We start from the raw sequence: 19701 nt of genomic DNA on the forward strand, positions 1-19701 counted from the left end.
TTGCCAAAGAACCCGACAGATTCTGCATAAACTCAACAAGAAATGCAGAAGACTGTTGGGAGGAAGGAAAGGCTCCCAGCTGTTCTAGATCTAACTCATTTTTAAGCCTTCAAGAACACTAGCTAATGCAAATTCTAAAAATATATGCATTTTTTTGGATGTGACTGTATATAAAGTAGTTATTTAGAGCCAGTCAGATAAAAAAAACATAGGCTTTCTATAACATATAACATCTATAACAACATCCCTTCATAGGGAAAGCTCAGCATGATATTATGAGCTTAAGTAGGTGAGGGGTTCAAATACTGTTGGTCTCGCCCATAAATTAGAAACAAAATGATAATAACAAGCATATAAAAAACTGCGGACCTTAGTGAAACAGACTCCTTAGAAACCTGCTCCTTAGTGGGATGTGCTTAGCACTACCATTGGTATCACCTATTCACTGGCAGGCAGTGTTTACCATTACTATTCCCTTAATCCACTCTTCATCTTAAAAAAAAAAAATAATAATAATAATAAATGCATTTTTGAAGAATAAAAACCCAAAGGCTTAATGAAAACAGTATTTGAAGCTGCAACTGCATTTTCTTCTAGGAGAAGAGTAAAGAGATGATTTCCCCACATTGCAACCCATGTTGTTATCATTCATTATTAAATGTACTGTTAATCTGATATGTGGATTGACATTAAATGATAGAATCACTCAGGTCACAAAAGACCTTCAAGATCATTGAGTCCAACCACAACCTAACTATACTACCCTAACTCTAACAACCCTGTGATAAATCATGTCCCTGAGCACCACATCCAAACAGTTTTTAAACACATCCAGGGATGGTGAGTCAACCAACTCCCTGGGGAGCCTAATCCAGTGCTTAACAACCCTTTCTGTAAAGAATTTTTTCCTGATATCTAGCCTAAACTTACCCTGGCAAAACTTGGGGCCATTTCCCCCTTGTCACCTGTCACCAGTGAGAAGACCAACGCCGCACTTACTGTAAGCACCTTTCAGATATTGGAAGAGAGCAATAAGGTCTCCCCTCAGCCTTCTTTTCCCCAGACTAAACAGCCCCAGTTCCTTCAGTCGCCCCTCTTAGGACATACTCTCCAAGCCCTTCACAAGCCTTGTTGCCCTTCTTTGGACCTACTTCAGCACCTCCATGTCCTTTCTGTACTGAGGTGCCCAAAACTGAACACAGTACTTGAGGTGAGGCCTCACCAGTGCAGAGCACAGGGGCAGGATGACTTATCTAGTCCTGCTCACCACACCATTCCCGATACAAGCCAGGATGCCACTGGCCTTCTTGGCCACCTGGGTACACCGCTGGTTCATATTCAGCTGATTTCCATCAGTACACCAATCAGATACATGTACTCAGATTGCAGTGAGATTCCTACAGTGCAACATTTGTTTTGAAATCTGTTCCTTAGATGTGATTACTGTGCATATCACAAAATTCTTTTTTTCTAGTATACACCTTTTAGGTTGATTTGCAGTGTGTTTATTCATTTGGGGACCTCTTAAAACACAAAGCAATGGAAACGAATTAAAAAAGGAATGTGAAATAACTGATAGACAGAAAGTATATTTTCTATTGGCTTTTCATAGCTTTCTTTCATAGCTTAATTTCATCTCATGCATCAGATGTTTGTTTTTGCTTTTTTTTTTTTTAAGGGCAAGAGTGGTTTTTTAAGGGGCAATTAGTGGTTTTCAGACAGCTAGCAATGTTTGCAAACTATTCTAACAAAGTAAATTTAACAACAGTACGTATTGTTAACACTCAATACTATACACTAACATAAACTAACATAAATAAACTAACATATGAGTCATAAACTAACATAAACTAACCTATGAGTCTCAGGATTGCCAACAAGGTATGCTCCCCAATTGTAAATCTGAAAACTTGCTAAGCAGTCCTTTTATGCACTGGTCTTCATTTCTAAGTGATCTGTTATCAGTGATTAGCCCAGTGCACAAAAACCCTTCTTTTTAAACAGAGCAGCATAGTATGACATTCTAAGTATGAACCTCAACTTGCACCAGGGGAAGTGCAGGCTTTAAGTTAGGAAATACTTCTCCAAGAGAGTGGTCAGGCTCTGAAATAGGCCATCCAGGGAGGTGGTGGAGTCACCATCCCTGGAGGTATACAAGAAACATTTAGATGTTGTACTGAGAGACATGGTTTGGTGAGAACTAGTGGTGATTGGTGGACATTTGGACTGCATGATCTTAGAGATCTTTTCCAACCTTGGTGATTCTGTGAATCAACTTTACAAGATCCAGAAGTCAAAGACTAGAGTATGTGACCCATGAAAAAAAGCCTGAGTAACTTATTTCCTATCTCTCACATACAGATATTGAAAATCCAGTAAAACGTTATCTTCACTAGATAGATAAGACTATTTACTGATAAAAAGAGAAGCACCAGGGAGAGGCAAGATCCCTGTCATGTAAGAACAGAAAAAAAAAAAAAAAAAAAAAATCACACTACAATTGTTTGAGGAATGGCAGAAAAGAGCATCTGAGAGATGAACTGTTCAGCCTAAACTCAATTACCTGAAACACATGAAACAAATGGTCAGATCTCAGCACATAAAAAACAAGGAGAGATTCAGAAGAGCCAGCACAAATTCACCATGGCCAGGCTGTGTCTGACCAATCCTGCTATCTTCTGTAATGTTATTACTGGCTTTGTGCGCAAGGTAAAAGTAGTGCATGTCATTTTCTTTGACTTAGCAAAGTTTTAGACACAACCTCCACAAGCATCATTGCAGCCAAACCGAAGAAGGGAATGCTGCAAGGGTAGAATGTAAAGAGGATAGAAAACCGTGCTCAAAGACTAGTAGCCAGTGGTTAAAAGTCCAAAGCCCTCCCTTGATACTCTTTCTGGTTCTCAAGTAATATCCACAGCAGTACCTAAATTAATTTCAGTGGACGAGAATGTTTTTTGGTTTGCATACATTTAGCACAGAACTTGGGGTGGGCAAATAAAATAAGAGGGGTTGCACTTAACGATCGGCTTCCAAATTTAACAAAGATTAACTAGTTTGAGACAATCAGAAACAGGTGCTCACCAAACTACATTCGCAAATCAACTTCAGAGAATATCAATGCAGTTAACAAGACAGACATTACTGCACTTCTGACACATCTTTGCATTCAGACGTTTTGTTCCTCTGTTCAGTTTTAATATGCCAGTACTCTTTTGCCTACCTCTTCAGAAACACAATCCAGTCAGTAGCCTTTATCACAAGTTCTTAAAAGAATAAAAGGTATCTAAAATCAGATATATATCAGTAGATGTATATCAGTAGTGGGACATGACCTTACATGCCCTTTAAGTAACCACACTGATAGCATATGATGCTCATCACAAATTTCTGTACGTATTTCCAAGTGAGAAGTACAAATCATTACAAAGTGATGTAATTATCTATTTCTATTAGAAACAGCTAGAAAGGAAAAAGTACAATTTGTCTGTTACATTGAAATTGTGTTTCTGGAGACCAGATCCATGGCAGCACAAGACATTTAACAATCCTTAAATGTATACAATTTTATAAAAATATCCTTCCTACTTTAGTACTGTTTAATGGGACTTATTTGCTATTTATAAATTGCTCATTATGCCGTGCAAAGCTGAAATAAGCCTCTATAATTGCATGTAGCAAATGATGAAAACTGAAAGGTATCATACATTCTCAGAAGTCATGATGGCTTTTAAATTCCAACACTGCAATCACCACATGATCATGCTAAGCATCTGAATTCTCTGCTTGAATTCTTATAGTATGCAAGATATGCAGGACTTCAAATAGTGCAAATATTAATTGCTTTGGATATGTAGTTGACAATTGCATTTGCAATATTCTGTGTTTTAACACTGCAGTAATTTCCCTATTTTTCAGAGGCAGGCAGCTGATAAAGCAATTAAATATCTGAAGCATGTGTTGTAAGTGTAGGTTTTGCTGTATATCACATGCTCAACTTCAAAAGAGTTATAAAACTTTATCAGTTACCAAAAACAATAATCAAACATTAAATGCTAGTAATGCTTTGAGGGCTGTAATTTGTTCTTCTCAATTCTATGAGTAAAGCTTCTAACAATTTATTTCCTTTTAGTTGAGAAACTTCTAGACACATACACAAGTAATACTAATAATAATGCACATGCTCAGAATTTCCAACAGAGCAGTGATAATAGAGTTTAAAAAGTGTTCACTTTCTGCTCTGCATCTCCAAACCAAACACTCTCACACATCATAGACACTAGCTGAATACAGCTGAGTCCTATAAGGACCGATTCCAAATGCATACTGTTTTTTCCAGATGGAAAATGTATCTCATCTTGCACCACTAGATGAGGTGAATTTCAAGACTGATGATCTGGCTTCTTGTTAAAAAAACAAAACAAAACATAAAAAAAACCCACACCCAACAAATTAAGAAAGATCACAGGTGATTCTCTTCTTCTACAGTTATGCATTCTGAGTTTGCAGTGACAGGAAAGCTTCTACAGCTCAAGAAAATGTCTCCAGAAAGAAGCATAGATTTCCTCTATGTTTTTGAGTGTGAGGACAGAAATCACTAATAAGAAAAATATTTACGATTTTTGGAGCTGGATATGGGCACATACACATATGCTTAGAACCATGAGCGAGGGAATTTGTGCATTATTGACTTTATATTTTTACTTGTACTTCACTCAGAAATGTATTCAATTGTTTGTGGCAAATTTATGTCTCTTTCATCACTGATCTTGAAACTCAGTGCAGAGTAGACTACATTAATTCCCAAGGAATATTCTCTGATTGAAAAGCTTATAAAGCACGTACATAATGTTTCATGACTTTACAGTGCAGAGGTTTTAAAATGCAAGATGATCTATCCCATGACACTTTCGCTCGACATCTAACAAATGGTTTAAACTCTACAAAAGCAAATTTAAAAAAAAAAAAAACAAAAAACATAAAAACACTTACAAACCTAAAAAACCAGGCCATAGGAAAAAAACAACACAAAACAAGAAATATTCACAGTTCCTGAGATCTCTAAACTGAAACTGAGCACAACTAACAGCATCTATTTCCTTTGATTGAGCTTCTATACTTTCTCCTCAGCCTTAATACTACGAATGACCTTACATGCTCTTTAAGTAACTACACTGATAGCATATGATGCTCATCACAAATTTCTGCACATATTTCCAAGTGACAAGGAAGTACAATATCCATTATGTTATTTAGAAGCTTTGTTCTCTAAGAACTCTTGCACTAACAACATACTAATGCTTTTACCAACTGCTTTTTCAGCTGGAGCTAAGCAATCCAGGAAGAATGATAAAAGCCTAGAAGATTACAGCAAACAGTTTCTATTGCAATATATTTACCAAAAGTGACCTAGACAAGCCAAAAGAAATGCTGAAGGGAACACAGAATTTCAGGGATCGGAAGAGACTTTAAGGCATCATGACATCCCTGCTAAAGCAGTTCCCTACAGTAGGTCACACAGGTGGGCATCCAGACAGGTCTTCTCCATAGAATGAGTCTCCAACACCTCCCTTGGCAACCTGTTCCAGTGCTCTGGTCACTCTTATCATAAAAAAGTTCTGCATGTCTGTATGGAGCTTCCTATGTTCAAGTTTTAGGCCATTACTCCTTGTCCTATCACTGTGCACCACTGAAAAGAGCCTGGACTCATCCATATGCCTTCCATCTCCCTTTAGATATTTATAAATATTAATCAGGTTCTCCCCTCTAATCTTCTTTTACAGAGGCTGAATGGACCCAGGTTACTCAGCTTTCCCCTATATGGAGGTACTCCAGGCCCTTTATCATCCTTATCTCCCTTTGCTGGTCTTCTTCCAGGATATCCTGTCTTTTTTGAACTGGGGAGCCCAGAACTGGACACAGTATTCGAAATGTGGCCTCATCAGGACAGAGTAGAAGGAAAGGACCACCTCTCTCAACCTGTTGACCGTGCTCTTTTTAATGCATCCCAGGATACCACTGGCCTTCTTGGCCACAAGGGCACACTGCTGGCACCTCACCATGATGCCCAAGTCCTCCACAGAGCTCCTCTCCAGCAGGTCAGCCCCAAACCTGTACTGATACATGCAGTTATTCTTCCACATGTGAAAGACTCTTCATTTACTCTTTTTAAATCTCATCAGGTTCCTCTCTGCAGTGTTTATGCTTATAATTTTTTCATAGCATAGCTAAAAGCAAGTAATGAGCTATCTGCATGTTGCAATATCACTGTCAAGTTCACAAAAGAAAGCGTCTGCTGTTTAGCTTTACGACAAAGATGGAGACTTGATGGCAGCTCAATCCCCTCCCCTCTACCTAAGAGGGTTCTTAATCACCCTAAGAGAATCATGCTTCTTATACTCAAATGAAGCCAATTCTCTAACCATATAACTCGCATGCACAAGCATACACTGCTCTATAAATAAAGAATAGTACAGTGCCACTTAATCCACCCTCCTCAGTGTTTGCGTGAGCCATAGATAATGGAACTCAGCCAAATTTTCCTGGTCAAACAATAGTTTTCTTCCTTTTTTTTTTTTTTGCATCCCACCACTCAAATTCTTATTAATTTTCAGACTATCTCACCCATGCCTTTTATTTTCAGCATATGCTTGGACATGTTGTGCAGACACATTGAGATTTAAAAAGAAAACTGATAAGCGATATGGCCTGAAGTCTTACATTTTTTTCATTGTGCATCTCTCTTGTTCATGTACAAGCTTGAACTGTGGTAATGACAGAATCATTTTGAAGTCAGAAAAACAACATTTCAGTTTTACATATAGCTTTACGTATTTGTCGTTGAACAAAGCATAACTCTGTGTGTTCTAAAATGTTTCCAGTCTTATGCATCATAGAAAGAAAAATTAACATGAATAATAAATGTAGAGCAGTGGCAAGGAGCTGACAAAAGGAGATTTTTTTTCCTCTGTTCAAGCTCAAAAATAACATTATCCCACACACACTTCAGTACACTAAAATTGGCCAGGCTCCCAAAGCATTAATTATGTAGACTCATACCAAGAACTCTGTACTGTTTATAGATTTATGAACTGATGCCACAACTGGTTTTGATGGGAGAGAATACTACAGCTTCTAACCGCTTCATTGAATTATGCTTTTCCTGAGCAGATTTCAAGAATAATGTGAAACGCTAGTAGTACACAAAAAAAAAAAAGCAGAAGTAACACTACAAATTCCCTCGCACTTTAAGAATCCACTTTGCCATTAGCTCTCAGGCTTGAACGAGGCCCTGCGTGCCCAATTTTAGCATAGCTAGCACCTCCAGAAGCTAGCATCCCAACTCTTTACTTTTATTTTTTTCCAGTAACTCTGAAGTAGTGAAGATTCTGAGTTGACGTTCCTACTGTAACCATCCTTATGTAACCTCGCTTATATATCCTCTAATTTTGGTTACATCACTTTGGTTAGGCAATGAGCACAAAAACACTGATTTCTGGTGGCCAAAGTATAATCGCAACTTCATCAGCAGTAGAAATCCAGCTGATGGTTCAAAAGCTTGACCTGTTCTTACTTTGCCATATCTCACACTGATTTGCTCAAGTGGGAAGGCTTAGGATTGATCTGGTCAAAGTGTAATGACATGATCAGTACATTTTGAGGGACTGGTCTGGTCCTCTCCTACATAAAGGCTTGATTCTTGCCAGGAGTCATTTTTATGAACACTATCCTCAAAACACAATAAGATAGATAATAATTTCCTAAAGCATACTCATAGAACATACACCTAGCCTATTTTACAGAAAACTTAGTTTCTAAGCAATGGCATTTGACCTAGGGTGTGCCAGGCAAGCATGGGTAGAATCCGATCTGTTTCTGGCTGCCCTCTTTCACTATGGACTGGACTCTTTTCCTTACAGCATCCTGTTTAGAGCCACTGCCTTTTCAGAACACAGATATCTGTCTTTCTTCATAGAAAGACACTGTTTTGCAGTCTATGCCAGGGAGCATCTTAGACCATCTCCCACAAAAAGACAAAGTTTATAACATTCCACACCAGCAGATGTATTCAGTTCAGCACCACTTTCAAGTCTGCACTTGAATTTCCCCAAGGAAAAGAAATCCACTAGGACCTGCACGAACAGTTCTGACTGGCAGGTTACTGCTAGCCATTTGTTCCCCCTGGAGCAGACAGCTTTCTGTTTCCACATGCAATGTGTAGAACACGCTTGGTAAGACCAAACGCTCCAAAGCATCAGACCCAGGGACTGTCCATAGCACCAGCTCTCAACAGATATGTAGACTGACGTGTATCCACTGCATCCACAGATGGGTCTGGCCAAACAGCAGCAGTGTCATCTAGCTTACAGACCTTCCTCAAGTGAGTCAAATAGGTTGCACTGTTCAAATGGCTAGATACAAAAGATGGCATGAAAAGTACATTGAAAAGTAATAGTCTGAAAGAGATACTTGGGAATTTGAAAATCAAAGTGAAGAAGTGGACGATTATACAGATCACCCAGCACTGAGATCATTTTAGAGGCCTTCAGATGTTCTGGAATTTAATCCTGGCAGAACCCACCCACATCTGTTACTGTCATGTCACTGCCAGAGCCAGCATAAAAATGGAAATCTGGTATTACAGATTATCTTTGGACTTGGCAGTCTGACACTCAGCACCAAGTTTTGATATATTTTCATGCAATCTTAGAACAGAACTGTCTTTATGATAAGCTATCTTTGATTGAATGAACAGCTACAGTGCCAGAATTCTTAAGGGTTGTTTTCACTTTCAACAAAGGAGGAGACAAATTTGCCATGACATCTCTACTGACTGAAAACCCTAGTTACTCAGTCACACCAGATATAGGATTCCTTTGGGATTTCTCAAATGACTTTGTCATGATGCACCATTAAACAAAACAGAACTATTTCACACAAACCTGATTATGAGTACATGCATCACTAGAAAGAGAATTTGGCAATGAAATTGATTCCACCATTTCTTATAGTGTAGTAGGGACCCTGGAACCTCAGTTCAGCAGGTTGTGATTTGGAGAATGAAGAGATGCAGGGGAATTTAGGCTTGCTTATCATTGCTCATCATTATCCCTCTTAATAGAATACTACCACTCATCTTAAAAATAACCAAAGATCAAAATATTTGGCATTTCTCTTTCCAGACATTAAAATAAATAAACAAATAAAAGGAAATCAGTTGTTTTGTCCAAACTGATTCTTTTTCATTACAGTATGTTTTCTGAAGGCTGAAGCATTGTGTATTTTGAAAAACAGTCCCCACAACGTTTTGTAAACTGTGGGGAAATAAACATATGTCTTTTCACTCTTCTTGAAATATTTTGACACAACACCTTCTTCATATGTTCAAATAAATACATTTCAATCTTTTTCCTACTTTACATTTTCTGTTCTTTTACCCTACAGCTACCAGAGGGGTGCTGTTTAGTTGCGTGTGGCACAAAAGTTTAAAGATTAACTTGGCTGTTGTAGTATAGTGACTATGATGCATTGTAATAACTCAACGTTGTTTTAACTACTTGACACCAGTAAGTAAAAACACATGCTGTTCAATATCTGGTTAGGAAGAAGTATTACATAACATAGCACAGGCAACAAATTTAGCAGGGAATTAAATTAGCCCATTCCTTTCGTAAGTGTCAATGGTAAGTTTGGAATTGTAGTGTAAATGCCGTGTTCTCGCAAAGGGATATCAGTTATACTTTCCATAACCAATAGCTAAAATTTGGTTTTATCTGCAATAGTTTCTAACGTTTCTCTATACTTACCGAACAAAAAGATAAATTAAAACTACTATTTTCTCCACTTATCCCCACAGATGCCAACTGCAGAAACAAGAAAGTTTGGGATCTGATTTTCCCTGTGTAGGTCTGTAAATCAGGATTTTTCACATGGTCCCGTGAGGCATCTGAAGTATATTCCTTTCCTCCTTAGAAGGCAGCAACAAGGAATTAAGGTGAATTAAGGTTTCCCTAGTGTTTCCTGGAAAGCAGAACAGGACAGGCCTGACTCCTGGAAAGTGGAACAAGGTTGGGCCTGAATTCCAGTCTACCTGATGACTAATTCAAATAGTAGGAAAGCCACAAGGTCAGAAACACAGCAAAATAAATAAATGAATAACATTTCTTTTTTGAAAAAGTTTTAAAGTTAGAAGTTTATAAAAAGGGCTCAACTCCAAATTCTTTTCAGCTCTAACAAAGGAAAACAGAACATGAAGATATACAAAAACTATCAGAAACAGATTATAGTGAAAAAGTGCAGTTCTATGCACATCTGTGTTGTAACTGGAAAGTCAACTGGTGAAGTCAAAACCATGAAATGCTGTTTTACCAAACACTAAGAACTTGTTCCACCACTGTTGCCTTAAACAACATCTGTATTGGGTCCAGCTGGAATAATACCAGTGAAACACAGTTTACAAGGCAGTACAGACTTGTGGATTATGTCCTTTAACTTGTTTATTCTCGATTCTGTGGCTTTGCTTTTTTTCATCTCCCTCTCAAATTCAGGATGCTCTTCTTACTAATTCATCCTCTAAAGGTAAGGCTTTTTCTTTGCATCAGTTCCTGTCTAGAAAGGCCACACTGTCTTCACCAGGGATGGAGCATTAATGCTTCATGGAATCATAAAAATCAGAGAAAGTATGACAAATAATAACTCTGACACCTATGCACCACAACTGTTTCCTCTTATGAATCATTTGCATCAGTAAAATATTCCAAGTATAACAGTGCTGAAGTGAAGCATTACACATTGGATAGCACTGGCTTAGTGGAAAAAAGAAGAGATAACATCAAGTAAAAAATGCCCAAGCCTCTCTCCTTTCTGATGAAACAAAAAACTCTAGAAGCTAGGTATAGCTGAAGGAGCAGTGGCTCAAATACTTGACAGAAGAAGGTACCTAAAATACCAGCATTTCCTGCTCTGAGGTTTTGTGACCCCACACATAGATAGCACTTGCGTGGACTATAGAACTTTTTCAGCAACTGAAAAACAAACATAATAGTAAAGAAGGTATTGCTTTTATGGCCAAACATAATTCCAACCAACTTTTTCTTTTCAATTAAACCTGTATTTACACAATATATGTATATACTGCAAAATCTTACAATAGCCAAGAGCCTGACACAAAGTTGTGATGCAGCTTATAACCAACTCATCATTTGTTCTTTGGTACAGTGAATGTGGCAAAAAATTACCAGACAAATAATGTTCATCTGTACTGATGCCACTATAACATCACCAGAAAATACACATAGGCCTGTTTTCTACATAAATAAAACTACAGAACATATAGAAGCATCGTGAAGTTTCTGTGGGACATCTGCACCAAGTGCAGGAAGGGAGGCTGCACAGAGCAGAGTGCAATAACCCTTCTACACAGCTGGCAGTGGTGGAGCTGATATACCCCAGGGTTGGCCCTTAGGGCTGCCAGGGCATGCTGCTGGATCACACTCAACTTGCCAACAGCCAGAGCCCCCAGTTTCCTTTGTATGAGGTTGTTCTTCAACCTCACGTCCCCTGTTTGTGCACGGATCCAGGGTTGCCCAGTGCAGAATCCAGTGCCCAGGTGCAGAATTCAGCACTTGCTCTTGTTGACTTTCACATGATTGTTGATTGCCCAGCCCTCTGAGTCAAAGCAGCTAAAATAATTTATTGGTAAAGAACATTTGAGAACAGCAACAACACTTTCTTTGTCATTCTACACAAATCAATGCTTGTGGAGGTGAAAGCTAAAACACATATATTTGGTGTAGTGAACCACATGTGTTCTAGCTTCCTGAACAGCACATCCATACAAAACCTCTGCAATAGTTCTGAAAGTCACTGACATCTGAAGGGTGTATTGGCACTGTTCCTTTGCAGCTGCGGGAGGCAAGATGTTCTTTCCACCTTCTATCACTAAAAGGAAATCCCAGTCCACAAGACCAGAGATCTCCTGGAGAGATAAATTGAGCACAAGAATTCCAAAGCAAAATTAAGAATGAAAAGAGAACTTGTTCACGAGTCTGTACATAATTACAAAGCAAAATCAGTTAGATTATTCTCCCTCAAGTTATCAAGTTGACTCCACTGGTCCCTGTGGAGGCTCAATTAAGTAGCTTGCAACTTGAAGAGGAAAGCAGCTCAGTGGATTTTATAGAATACTACCACTCATTCTAAAACTACCTAAAGACCAAAATATATTCTTTGATTAGGAAAACGTTCTGTATGTTCTGCCAAACAGAAGAGCATTGTAGACAAAGACAATTCTTTGCACATTTTCAGACAACAGGTAAGTACTAAAATACTTTTTTCAACAGTCTAATGTAAATACTAATCCGCGATGTTGCGAAAAAAAAAAGTTGATATTTTCACACTGCAATGGGAGAACCTTTAGAATCATAGAATCAGAAAGTCATTTGAGTTGGAAGGGACCTTAAAGGTCATCTAGTCCATCTCCCCTGCAATGAACAGGGATACCTACAGCTAGACTAAGTTGCTCATCCCCCTCAAGCCTTGCCTTCAATGTCCCCAAGGATGTGGCATTCACCGCCTTTCTGGGCACTCTGTGCCAGTACCTCACCACCCTCTGAAGAACTATTTCACTGACATGAAATGAAGTTTCCACCTGCAGCTGTATGCATTTGGCAAGCAGAGCTTCACTTCTGCAATGTTATTTTAGGACAGTAAAAAAAAAAAAAAAAAAAAATATCCCAGAATTAATCTTACACTGACTGCAGAGGATCAGTAACTTTGTCTGAAATTCACAGTAAATTTAAAGCAATCATTCTATGTAAGTGAGCAGAATATCAAATGAAACTATTTAAAATGACAAATACCAGAAAATTTTCTTCCTTCAAAACTGACAATACATAGAATGTTCCTCTCTGTCCAGTACAATTTTCTGCTATGAGAACTGCTATAGTAATTTACTTATAGAAGGCTTTTTGGTTAAAGCTCGTGTCTTGCAGTCTATTCAACATGAATGAGAACAGTACTGTCAACTGCTAGCAGTTGATACTCTACAGTATCAACTGCTCACAATTCATTACTCCACATGAACAGTATGCAGAAAACTCCACACTGACTCCAGAAGATGAGCTTAAAAAGTAGCAGTAACTTTCAGAAGAGCACCAAAAGAAAAAAAAAAGAAAACCTAAAAAATAAAGGATGGGAGGAGCAGGAGCTTGAAAATCATAAAACGGCCTGGGTTGAAAAGGACCACAATGATCATCTAGTTTCAACCCCCCTGCTATGTGCAGGGTTGCCAACCAGCAGACCAGGCTGCCCAGAGCCACATCCAGCCTCTCTTTCCCCCAGTCACCTCTCCCCAAAATTTTTAGGTTCCCCACCAGTGAATCTCATTGGAAGCCCCAAAAGTGCTGATTTCTTACTGAATATTGTCATATGGAACTAAACCACATCTTCCTTTTTTAACTGTTCCCGGTTGCAGCATATTGCAGATGTAAAATCCATTACAAAGCACAGTGCACTCAGGCAAGCACATCTACAAAGCAAGAGCAATACGTGCAGTACAGAAACAGTTGTGAAAGTGCTGCTTAATGCCAAAGCACTACAAAGTGCTTTACGATCTAGATACAAAAATATTTCATTTTATGCAAAGACTGTTCTTTCTGCAGCATTAAGTACTAGTAAAAAGACAACACTGCATAGATTACATTAGCAAAGAAGATAAAGGATTCCTACCATTTATGTAAAACTATTGTACCTCCAGACTCCAGGAGAGAGGAAGAGTTAAATATTCTCAAAGGTCGGGGAATATATTTTTCTTGTGGAAAGAACAGTTTGAAATGTAATTGTTTTTAATAATCATGTTTTTCTCTCTCAAAATGCATGCAGTCTGACCTATAAAAGTAATTTCCTATCCAAATGCTAATGGTAGATAGAAATGGAAAGCATAAAAGTTATTTTGAGACAGAGCTGAAATCATCTGCCAGCAGCACAGAGTGCTTTCTTAAGTCACATTTTCTTTAAGATCCTACACCAGAAACCTTCACAACGCTGTTCAAATCACGATAAATAGAGTTATACTGTTTCACAGTACTTGTCATAGTCACAAGATTAAATAAAAGCATTTCTAATTGTTTTATTCAGGAGCTCTAAAGTAACTCTCTGGTGCTTGGACCTTGGACCCTGTTGACTGATCTTCTTTTATCTTTTTAGTTATCTCAATCTTTCCTATCTTGTTGAAAGCAAATTTCCATGGAGAACACAAGCATTAGAAACAAACAAACAAAAACCCAACAGCAGAAGAAAAACAAATGAAACCCCAGAAAGTTGTCATAGTTACTTGCCTCTGGGCAATTTCTGAGCACTTCCCAGGTTTACTGCAATATATCCACAGAAAAGGAGAAGGACCAATCTTGGCACCATGGTTACAAACCCAAGCTCACACCGTGAATGATTCTGACAGGTATCACACCAAAGTACTGCAGCTGCATTTAAGGGAACGGTTCTCTCTGTGACAAGAGGCAGCAACACTTTGACACAAGCGTAGTTCACACAGTGGGAGGAGACAGGATGACATCATTCACTCCCACTGGAAAAGGAGAATTAGCAGTAAAAAAAAAAAAAAAAAAAAAGATTATCAGGCTCCCCCTACAATCATCTTGTGCTTTTTTTTTTCCACAGGGTCCCTCCACCTCATAGGATAGATTCTTGACTGCTCACTTAAATTTCACACAAATAAAATCAGACGTTTCAAAACCTTCATTAACTGAAAACTGTTCCATGAAATATTTTCACTGCTTTATCCAAGAAAGCTGGACTTAACCTGCAAAATTAGCATTCACACTGCTCAGACATCTGCTGTTCTATTGAACTCAACATTTCTGCAATTTCAAGATTTTGCTTAGGATTTCTAGACTTGGCTTTCCTTCATGCAAAATTAATACCACTTACGCTTGACTTGACATTATAAATAGGCAAGATAAATATTTATTCAGTGAAAGATTTGTGTTTTCAAAACTAAACATTCTTTTTCTTTTTTTTAATACATGATTTTGTCACTTTGTACACGGCTGTTGAGTCACTGGGAAGAATACTCAGTAAAAGCAGAAAGGCAATGCATCTGCCAGAGGTCAGACCCTCTCATTAACTATATAATTGTAAGTGTAAAAAAAAAAAATACCATTAGTTAATTCCACTAAAATCTATTTCACTCCACAATGAGCCAAATAGGCATAATATTTGGTCTTCCCCATAACTAAGAGGGTGGAAAGAAAAGGGTGGAGCAAAATAAAAAGATTACAAATGAATAAGGAAGAATTTGGTCTCTGCATAAGGAAAAGCAGAGCCAAAGAGGTTACACTTATTAAACTAAACAGTGATCTCTCTCTCTCTCTCTGCTCCCTGTCATTGCTCTTCCTCATCAAAAACACAAGAAAATATTTTTCTGATTTACTAATTCAAATCTGGGAATAGTGAGTTGAAAGTCAACATTATAGGCAGACCCCTATGGAAATTTCCATACACCATTAACACAAGGGTCTTTGTGAGGATATAGACTCTGAAAGTGGGTTGTTTTATATGAGGGCTAAGAGTAGATAAATGCAGCAGCTACAATTTGGATGAGATGTAAAGATATTAAAAAAGGACATGGGGATGGATAGCAGTATCCAAAAACACTGACCACACCTGGTGGCCAAAGTGTTCCAAGTGACAGAAAGCACAGAAAGCTGGATACACATAGCAAATTTGTTGTAGTCCTTTTTCTTTTTTTTTTTTTTTTTTTAAATAAAATGCTTTTTAAAGAAGTGTTCCATGAAGCATATCCTGTTTCTTCCATTTCAAAATTAAAAAAGAAAACTGATTGTTTGACGGAGTAGTTTCTTAAGAGAAGGGATGGGAAAATTAATTCTGGATCACACACGGCTATCTTTTTAGTACGGCAAAGTGGACTCTATTGGCTTGTCTCATGGCCAAATAACTCTCCTTTTAAAGATCACAGAACACCTTTCAGCAAACTATACAAAGGCCAGTTTCAATTCAGGAAAATCTCAGAGAAACATACTTCTATTTGGCTATCTAACAACACAGATTTTATTCCATTTTACAGAGATAAATAAACTCCCATTCCTGCTATCATAACCACTTGCTTCCCTGCTGCCAGTTCCACCTTTCCTCTTCCTTCTATGCACTATCCAAACAATTCTTCTTTGTTTGGTGTGCCAAATACTTAACCTTCCCCTTCAAAGTCTGGCAGACTCCAGGTCTCCTCCTCTCTGATCATTCCTGTAGATAATAGCTCAGGTCAGCCCAGAATTTAAAGAACCATATCACAATGCATTTCCTTCCATCTTATCAAGTACGTGTTTCATCAGAGGCAATTATATATTGATAAGTAGATGCAAGCATAAATTTATGTCAAACATACTCCATACTCTGCACATAGCAGGGGGGTTGAAACTCGATGATCATTATGGTCCCTTTCAATCCAGGCCTTTCTATGATTCTATGATACTCTGAACTCACTAGTACAACATTCTCTTTTTCCAGTGTGCTCCCTCCATCTGTATCATCCATGTAATAAGTGATTTTGTACACTACTTTTCTTATAGGACTGGCCTTTTGTAGGAAACTTCTGTTGCATGAAACAAATGGAAAAAACACACCTATTTCTGCTTTCCTCTTTCCTAAATCTTTCTGCAGTTCACTGAATGCTGCATGCTACAGTGAAAGAACAACCACAGGAACAGAATGAGTTCCTGGGTTCAGGTATTGCATTTCTCTTCTTGTTGGAGAGCTGCTCCACAATCTGCATTTACACAGAGGCAGTCTCTGGTTTCATTTCACAGAAACAAAATTTGTACATCACACTTCACAACAGAAATTATCTAACACAGAAGTTCCTCAGGATTCTCTCATCCACATAATCCTGAAATTAAATTACCCATTTTTGACTCCTACAATGGCATCAGGAGAGGATTAAATGCAGGAGGCTCAGTTCATGATAGTTTTGTGCTGATAAACCTTAGCAAAAAGGCAAGAAAAATGAGGTAAGAACAGTTATGAAAAGTCTCAGATCACATTTGTTCAGGAAAAGTAATGTAAAAGGCAAAAGATTTGGCCCCCTAACAGCTCCTCCTCTTCAGCACCACATTAATGCTTAAGTAACAAAGACAAATACTCAAACGTTTACTTGCTTACCTCAGCTTTCACTGGGTCTCTCTGGGGCAGATCTCAAAAACAGAGATTCCAACAAGATGGTATCACCACTAGTCTGGGAGCAGAACAGAGCTTTTCGAGTTCTATTTTAATAGTTCCCAGACCAGCGATTATAGTAAAAACAAGACTAAAGGAAGGAAAAGAGAAAGGTGGGGGAACAGGGGCTGGGGAGAGCAGGAGATGGGATTTTACATTTTGTTTCCAAATACAAATATTCCTTTGTTGAAATTTGGGCTCAGTTCTGTTTCATCTATCAGTCCTGATTATTTTGACAAGCCAAAGCCAAGGTGACTCAACTCCTTACTTTTCTAATCTAAAACAGGGCAAATGTGTAAAACAACCTTAAAAAATGAAATCCTCTCTTCCTTCTGTAAAGCACAGTAATAGAGCATTGAGTTCACTAGGTGTAAAAGCTTACTTTTTGCACACTTGATCCATCTTCATCACAGTAAGGTGTGTGTATAATATATCCTCCATCAGTGTTGTCAATTGAGAAATGCCTTTGTCATACAATATGCTATGTAAATGTTAATTATTATAATCATTTTCTTGCATATGACTCAATTATTGATCTCCTTTTCTTACAAATGTCATAGGACCTACAGAAAAAGAAAGACAAAGAGTATTCTTACAGAGGTGTTGCACGAAAGGAAAAAGAAAATCATTCCTCTTCTGAGAGGATACAATTAGCTTTTCTTCCTCATCCTTCTTTTCTTACTACCAGGCGCAAATTTTTGAACTCTCATGTTAACACAAGTACTTCATAGCTTGCTAATCTGTTGGTCAAAAGTGAGGTGAGATGTACTCCTATTTAACAGCATATTTATGACACTGTCAGTGGATTATTGCATCCTCATCCCAAACTGAGTTTCACATCTCAAAATTAGTGAAATCAGAGACAAAGTTGAATGGAGGAAAAGTAGTCAAAAGGCATGAGCAGAATGAGAGCAGGGCTCTCGTGACCGTTTATTCTATGGTTTATCAACTGTTCCAGCATTCACTCATTTGACACTTGTAATCTCAGACAGTGACTCATCTTTACTAGCAGGCTGTGTGTTTCTCCAAAGTTCTGCATGACATGGAGTGAGGTAACAAAGGCATTTTTTATTTTCTCAATGAGTTTATTATTTTATCTTGATGCATTCTTCTTTACTCAACACAGTTTGCTTGGTGCTGCACTTTCTCCTACGTTATCATTACTCAGTACATAAAGATGGAGAATCAGTGTAATCCCAGATTTTCAACTCCACCCTGATCTCAGTATTTTTGCCTTATTTTACTTGGGCTTTGTCTTTTATTAATTATTTCTTAGTATTCCAAAACTCCGTAATCACCTGTGATTTTGTGCATTTTCTGTCACGTTATATATTGCATTGCTATCTTTTAAAGGAGCCCAGGACCATGCTGACCTGCTGTGTTGTCAGAGCTCACTGCTGGCTCCAGTGCATCTTGCTATCCACCAAGCTCCCCAGATCCTTTCCAGCAGAGCTCCTCCACAACCAATCAGATCCCAGCCTATGTCATTGGAGGGATTCTTCCCACTCAAGTGCAAGACTTTGCAGCTGAGCTTGCTGAATTTTCTAAGATTCCTGTTGGCCCATTTCTCTAGTATGTCTAGGTTGCTCTGGATGAAAGCACTGCCCTCAAGAGTATTACCATGTTGTCCCAATTTTATGCCCCTTGAAAATTTGACAAGAGTCCAGTTATCACCTCCAGGTCACTGACAAAAAAGTTACTGGACAGGTCCTAAGATGTGGTACTCCCCATTTTATCAGCATTCAGGTAGAGCACAATCCATTAACCACAGCTTTCTGATGTTAATCATACAACCACTCACCTAACTAGCTGATCACACTTTGTATGAACTGAAAATATACAGAAGTATATCCTGTAAAACACATTCTGTCTGTGCTATAATGATTTTGAAACACTACTGAGAAGACAACTTCTTTGAACAAGTACTCAATACATATAAATACTTACCTAAAGGGCTCCTTCTGTGAAGTCTTCTTCATTGCTGATACATCTTAACAGAAATAAACTGACTAACCTTATACAACACCTGCAGCAAAACCCAGCCCATCCTTTCAAGCACTGTATAGTTACTGAGTATTGAAAGACATCGCTGCCTGAAGAAAGCTATTTTCATATTAGAAGATAATCATCAACATATTTGTGCCACTTGAGACAGTTAACACAAATGCAGCTTTTCCAGTAATGGAATGCCTCCTCTGCAACATTTGTCCCAAATGTGTCCTGTCCATATCTCTATTTCCACCATATCTTTAAATACTTATTTTTTGCATAAACAGTATCTGTACTAAAACGCAGGCAAATGCAAAGAGCAAAAGACATAAAGGCATGCAACAATAACAAACTCCTCCAACACAATAACTGCATGAATCAAAATGGATCTCAAACTTACATTTTCTTGGAATTAGACTGAAGTTAGGATAGCCTAAGTAATTCTGGATTACAACTGAGTGACTCAAAACA

General features: G+C 38.1%; 1 protein-coding gene across 50 annotated transcripts in view; it reads right to left on the reverse strand.

Moving 5' to 3' along the window:
- The window catches only part of LOC125702206 (ABI family member 3 binding protein), a 306563-nt gene that overhangs the window by 117490 nt on the left and 169372 nt on the right, over positions 1-19701 (reverse strand). For 47 of the 50 annotated variants that reach the window (XM_048965412.1, XM_048965363.1, XM_048965306.1 and 44 more), the window contains exon 1: positions 14334-14519. The exons of the other annotated variants lie outside the window; for them this stretch is intronic. In XM_048965412.1, coding sequence (XP_048821369.1) covers positions 14334-14412 — 79 coding nt within the window. In that variant the 5' untranslated portion in view covers positions 14413-14519. Of the gene's footprint in view, positions 1-14333; positions 14520-19701 lie in introns of those variants that run through there. 50 annotated transcript variants of the gene reach the window in all.

The sequence above is a fragment of the Lagopus muta genome, chromosome 1 (genome assembly GCF_023343835.1).
Source record: "Lagopus muta isolate bLagMut1 chromosome 1, bLagMut1 primary, whole genome shotgun sequence".
NCBI lineage: Eukaryota > Metazoa > Chordata > Aves > Galliformes > Phasianidae > Lagopus > Lagopus muta.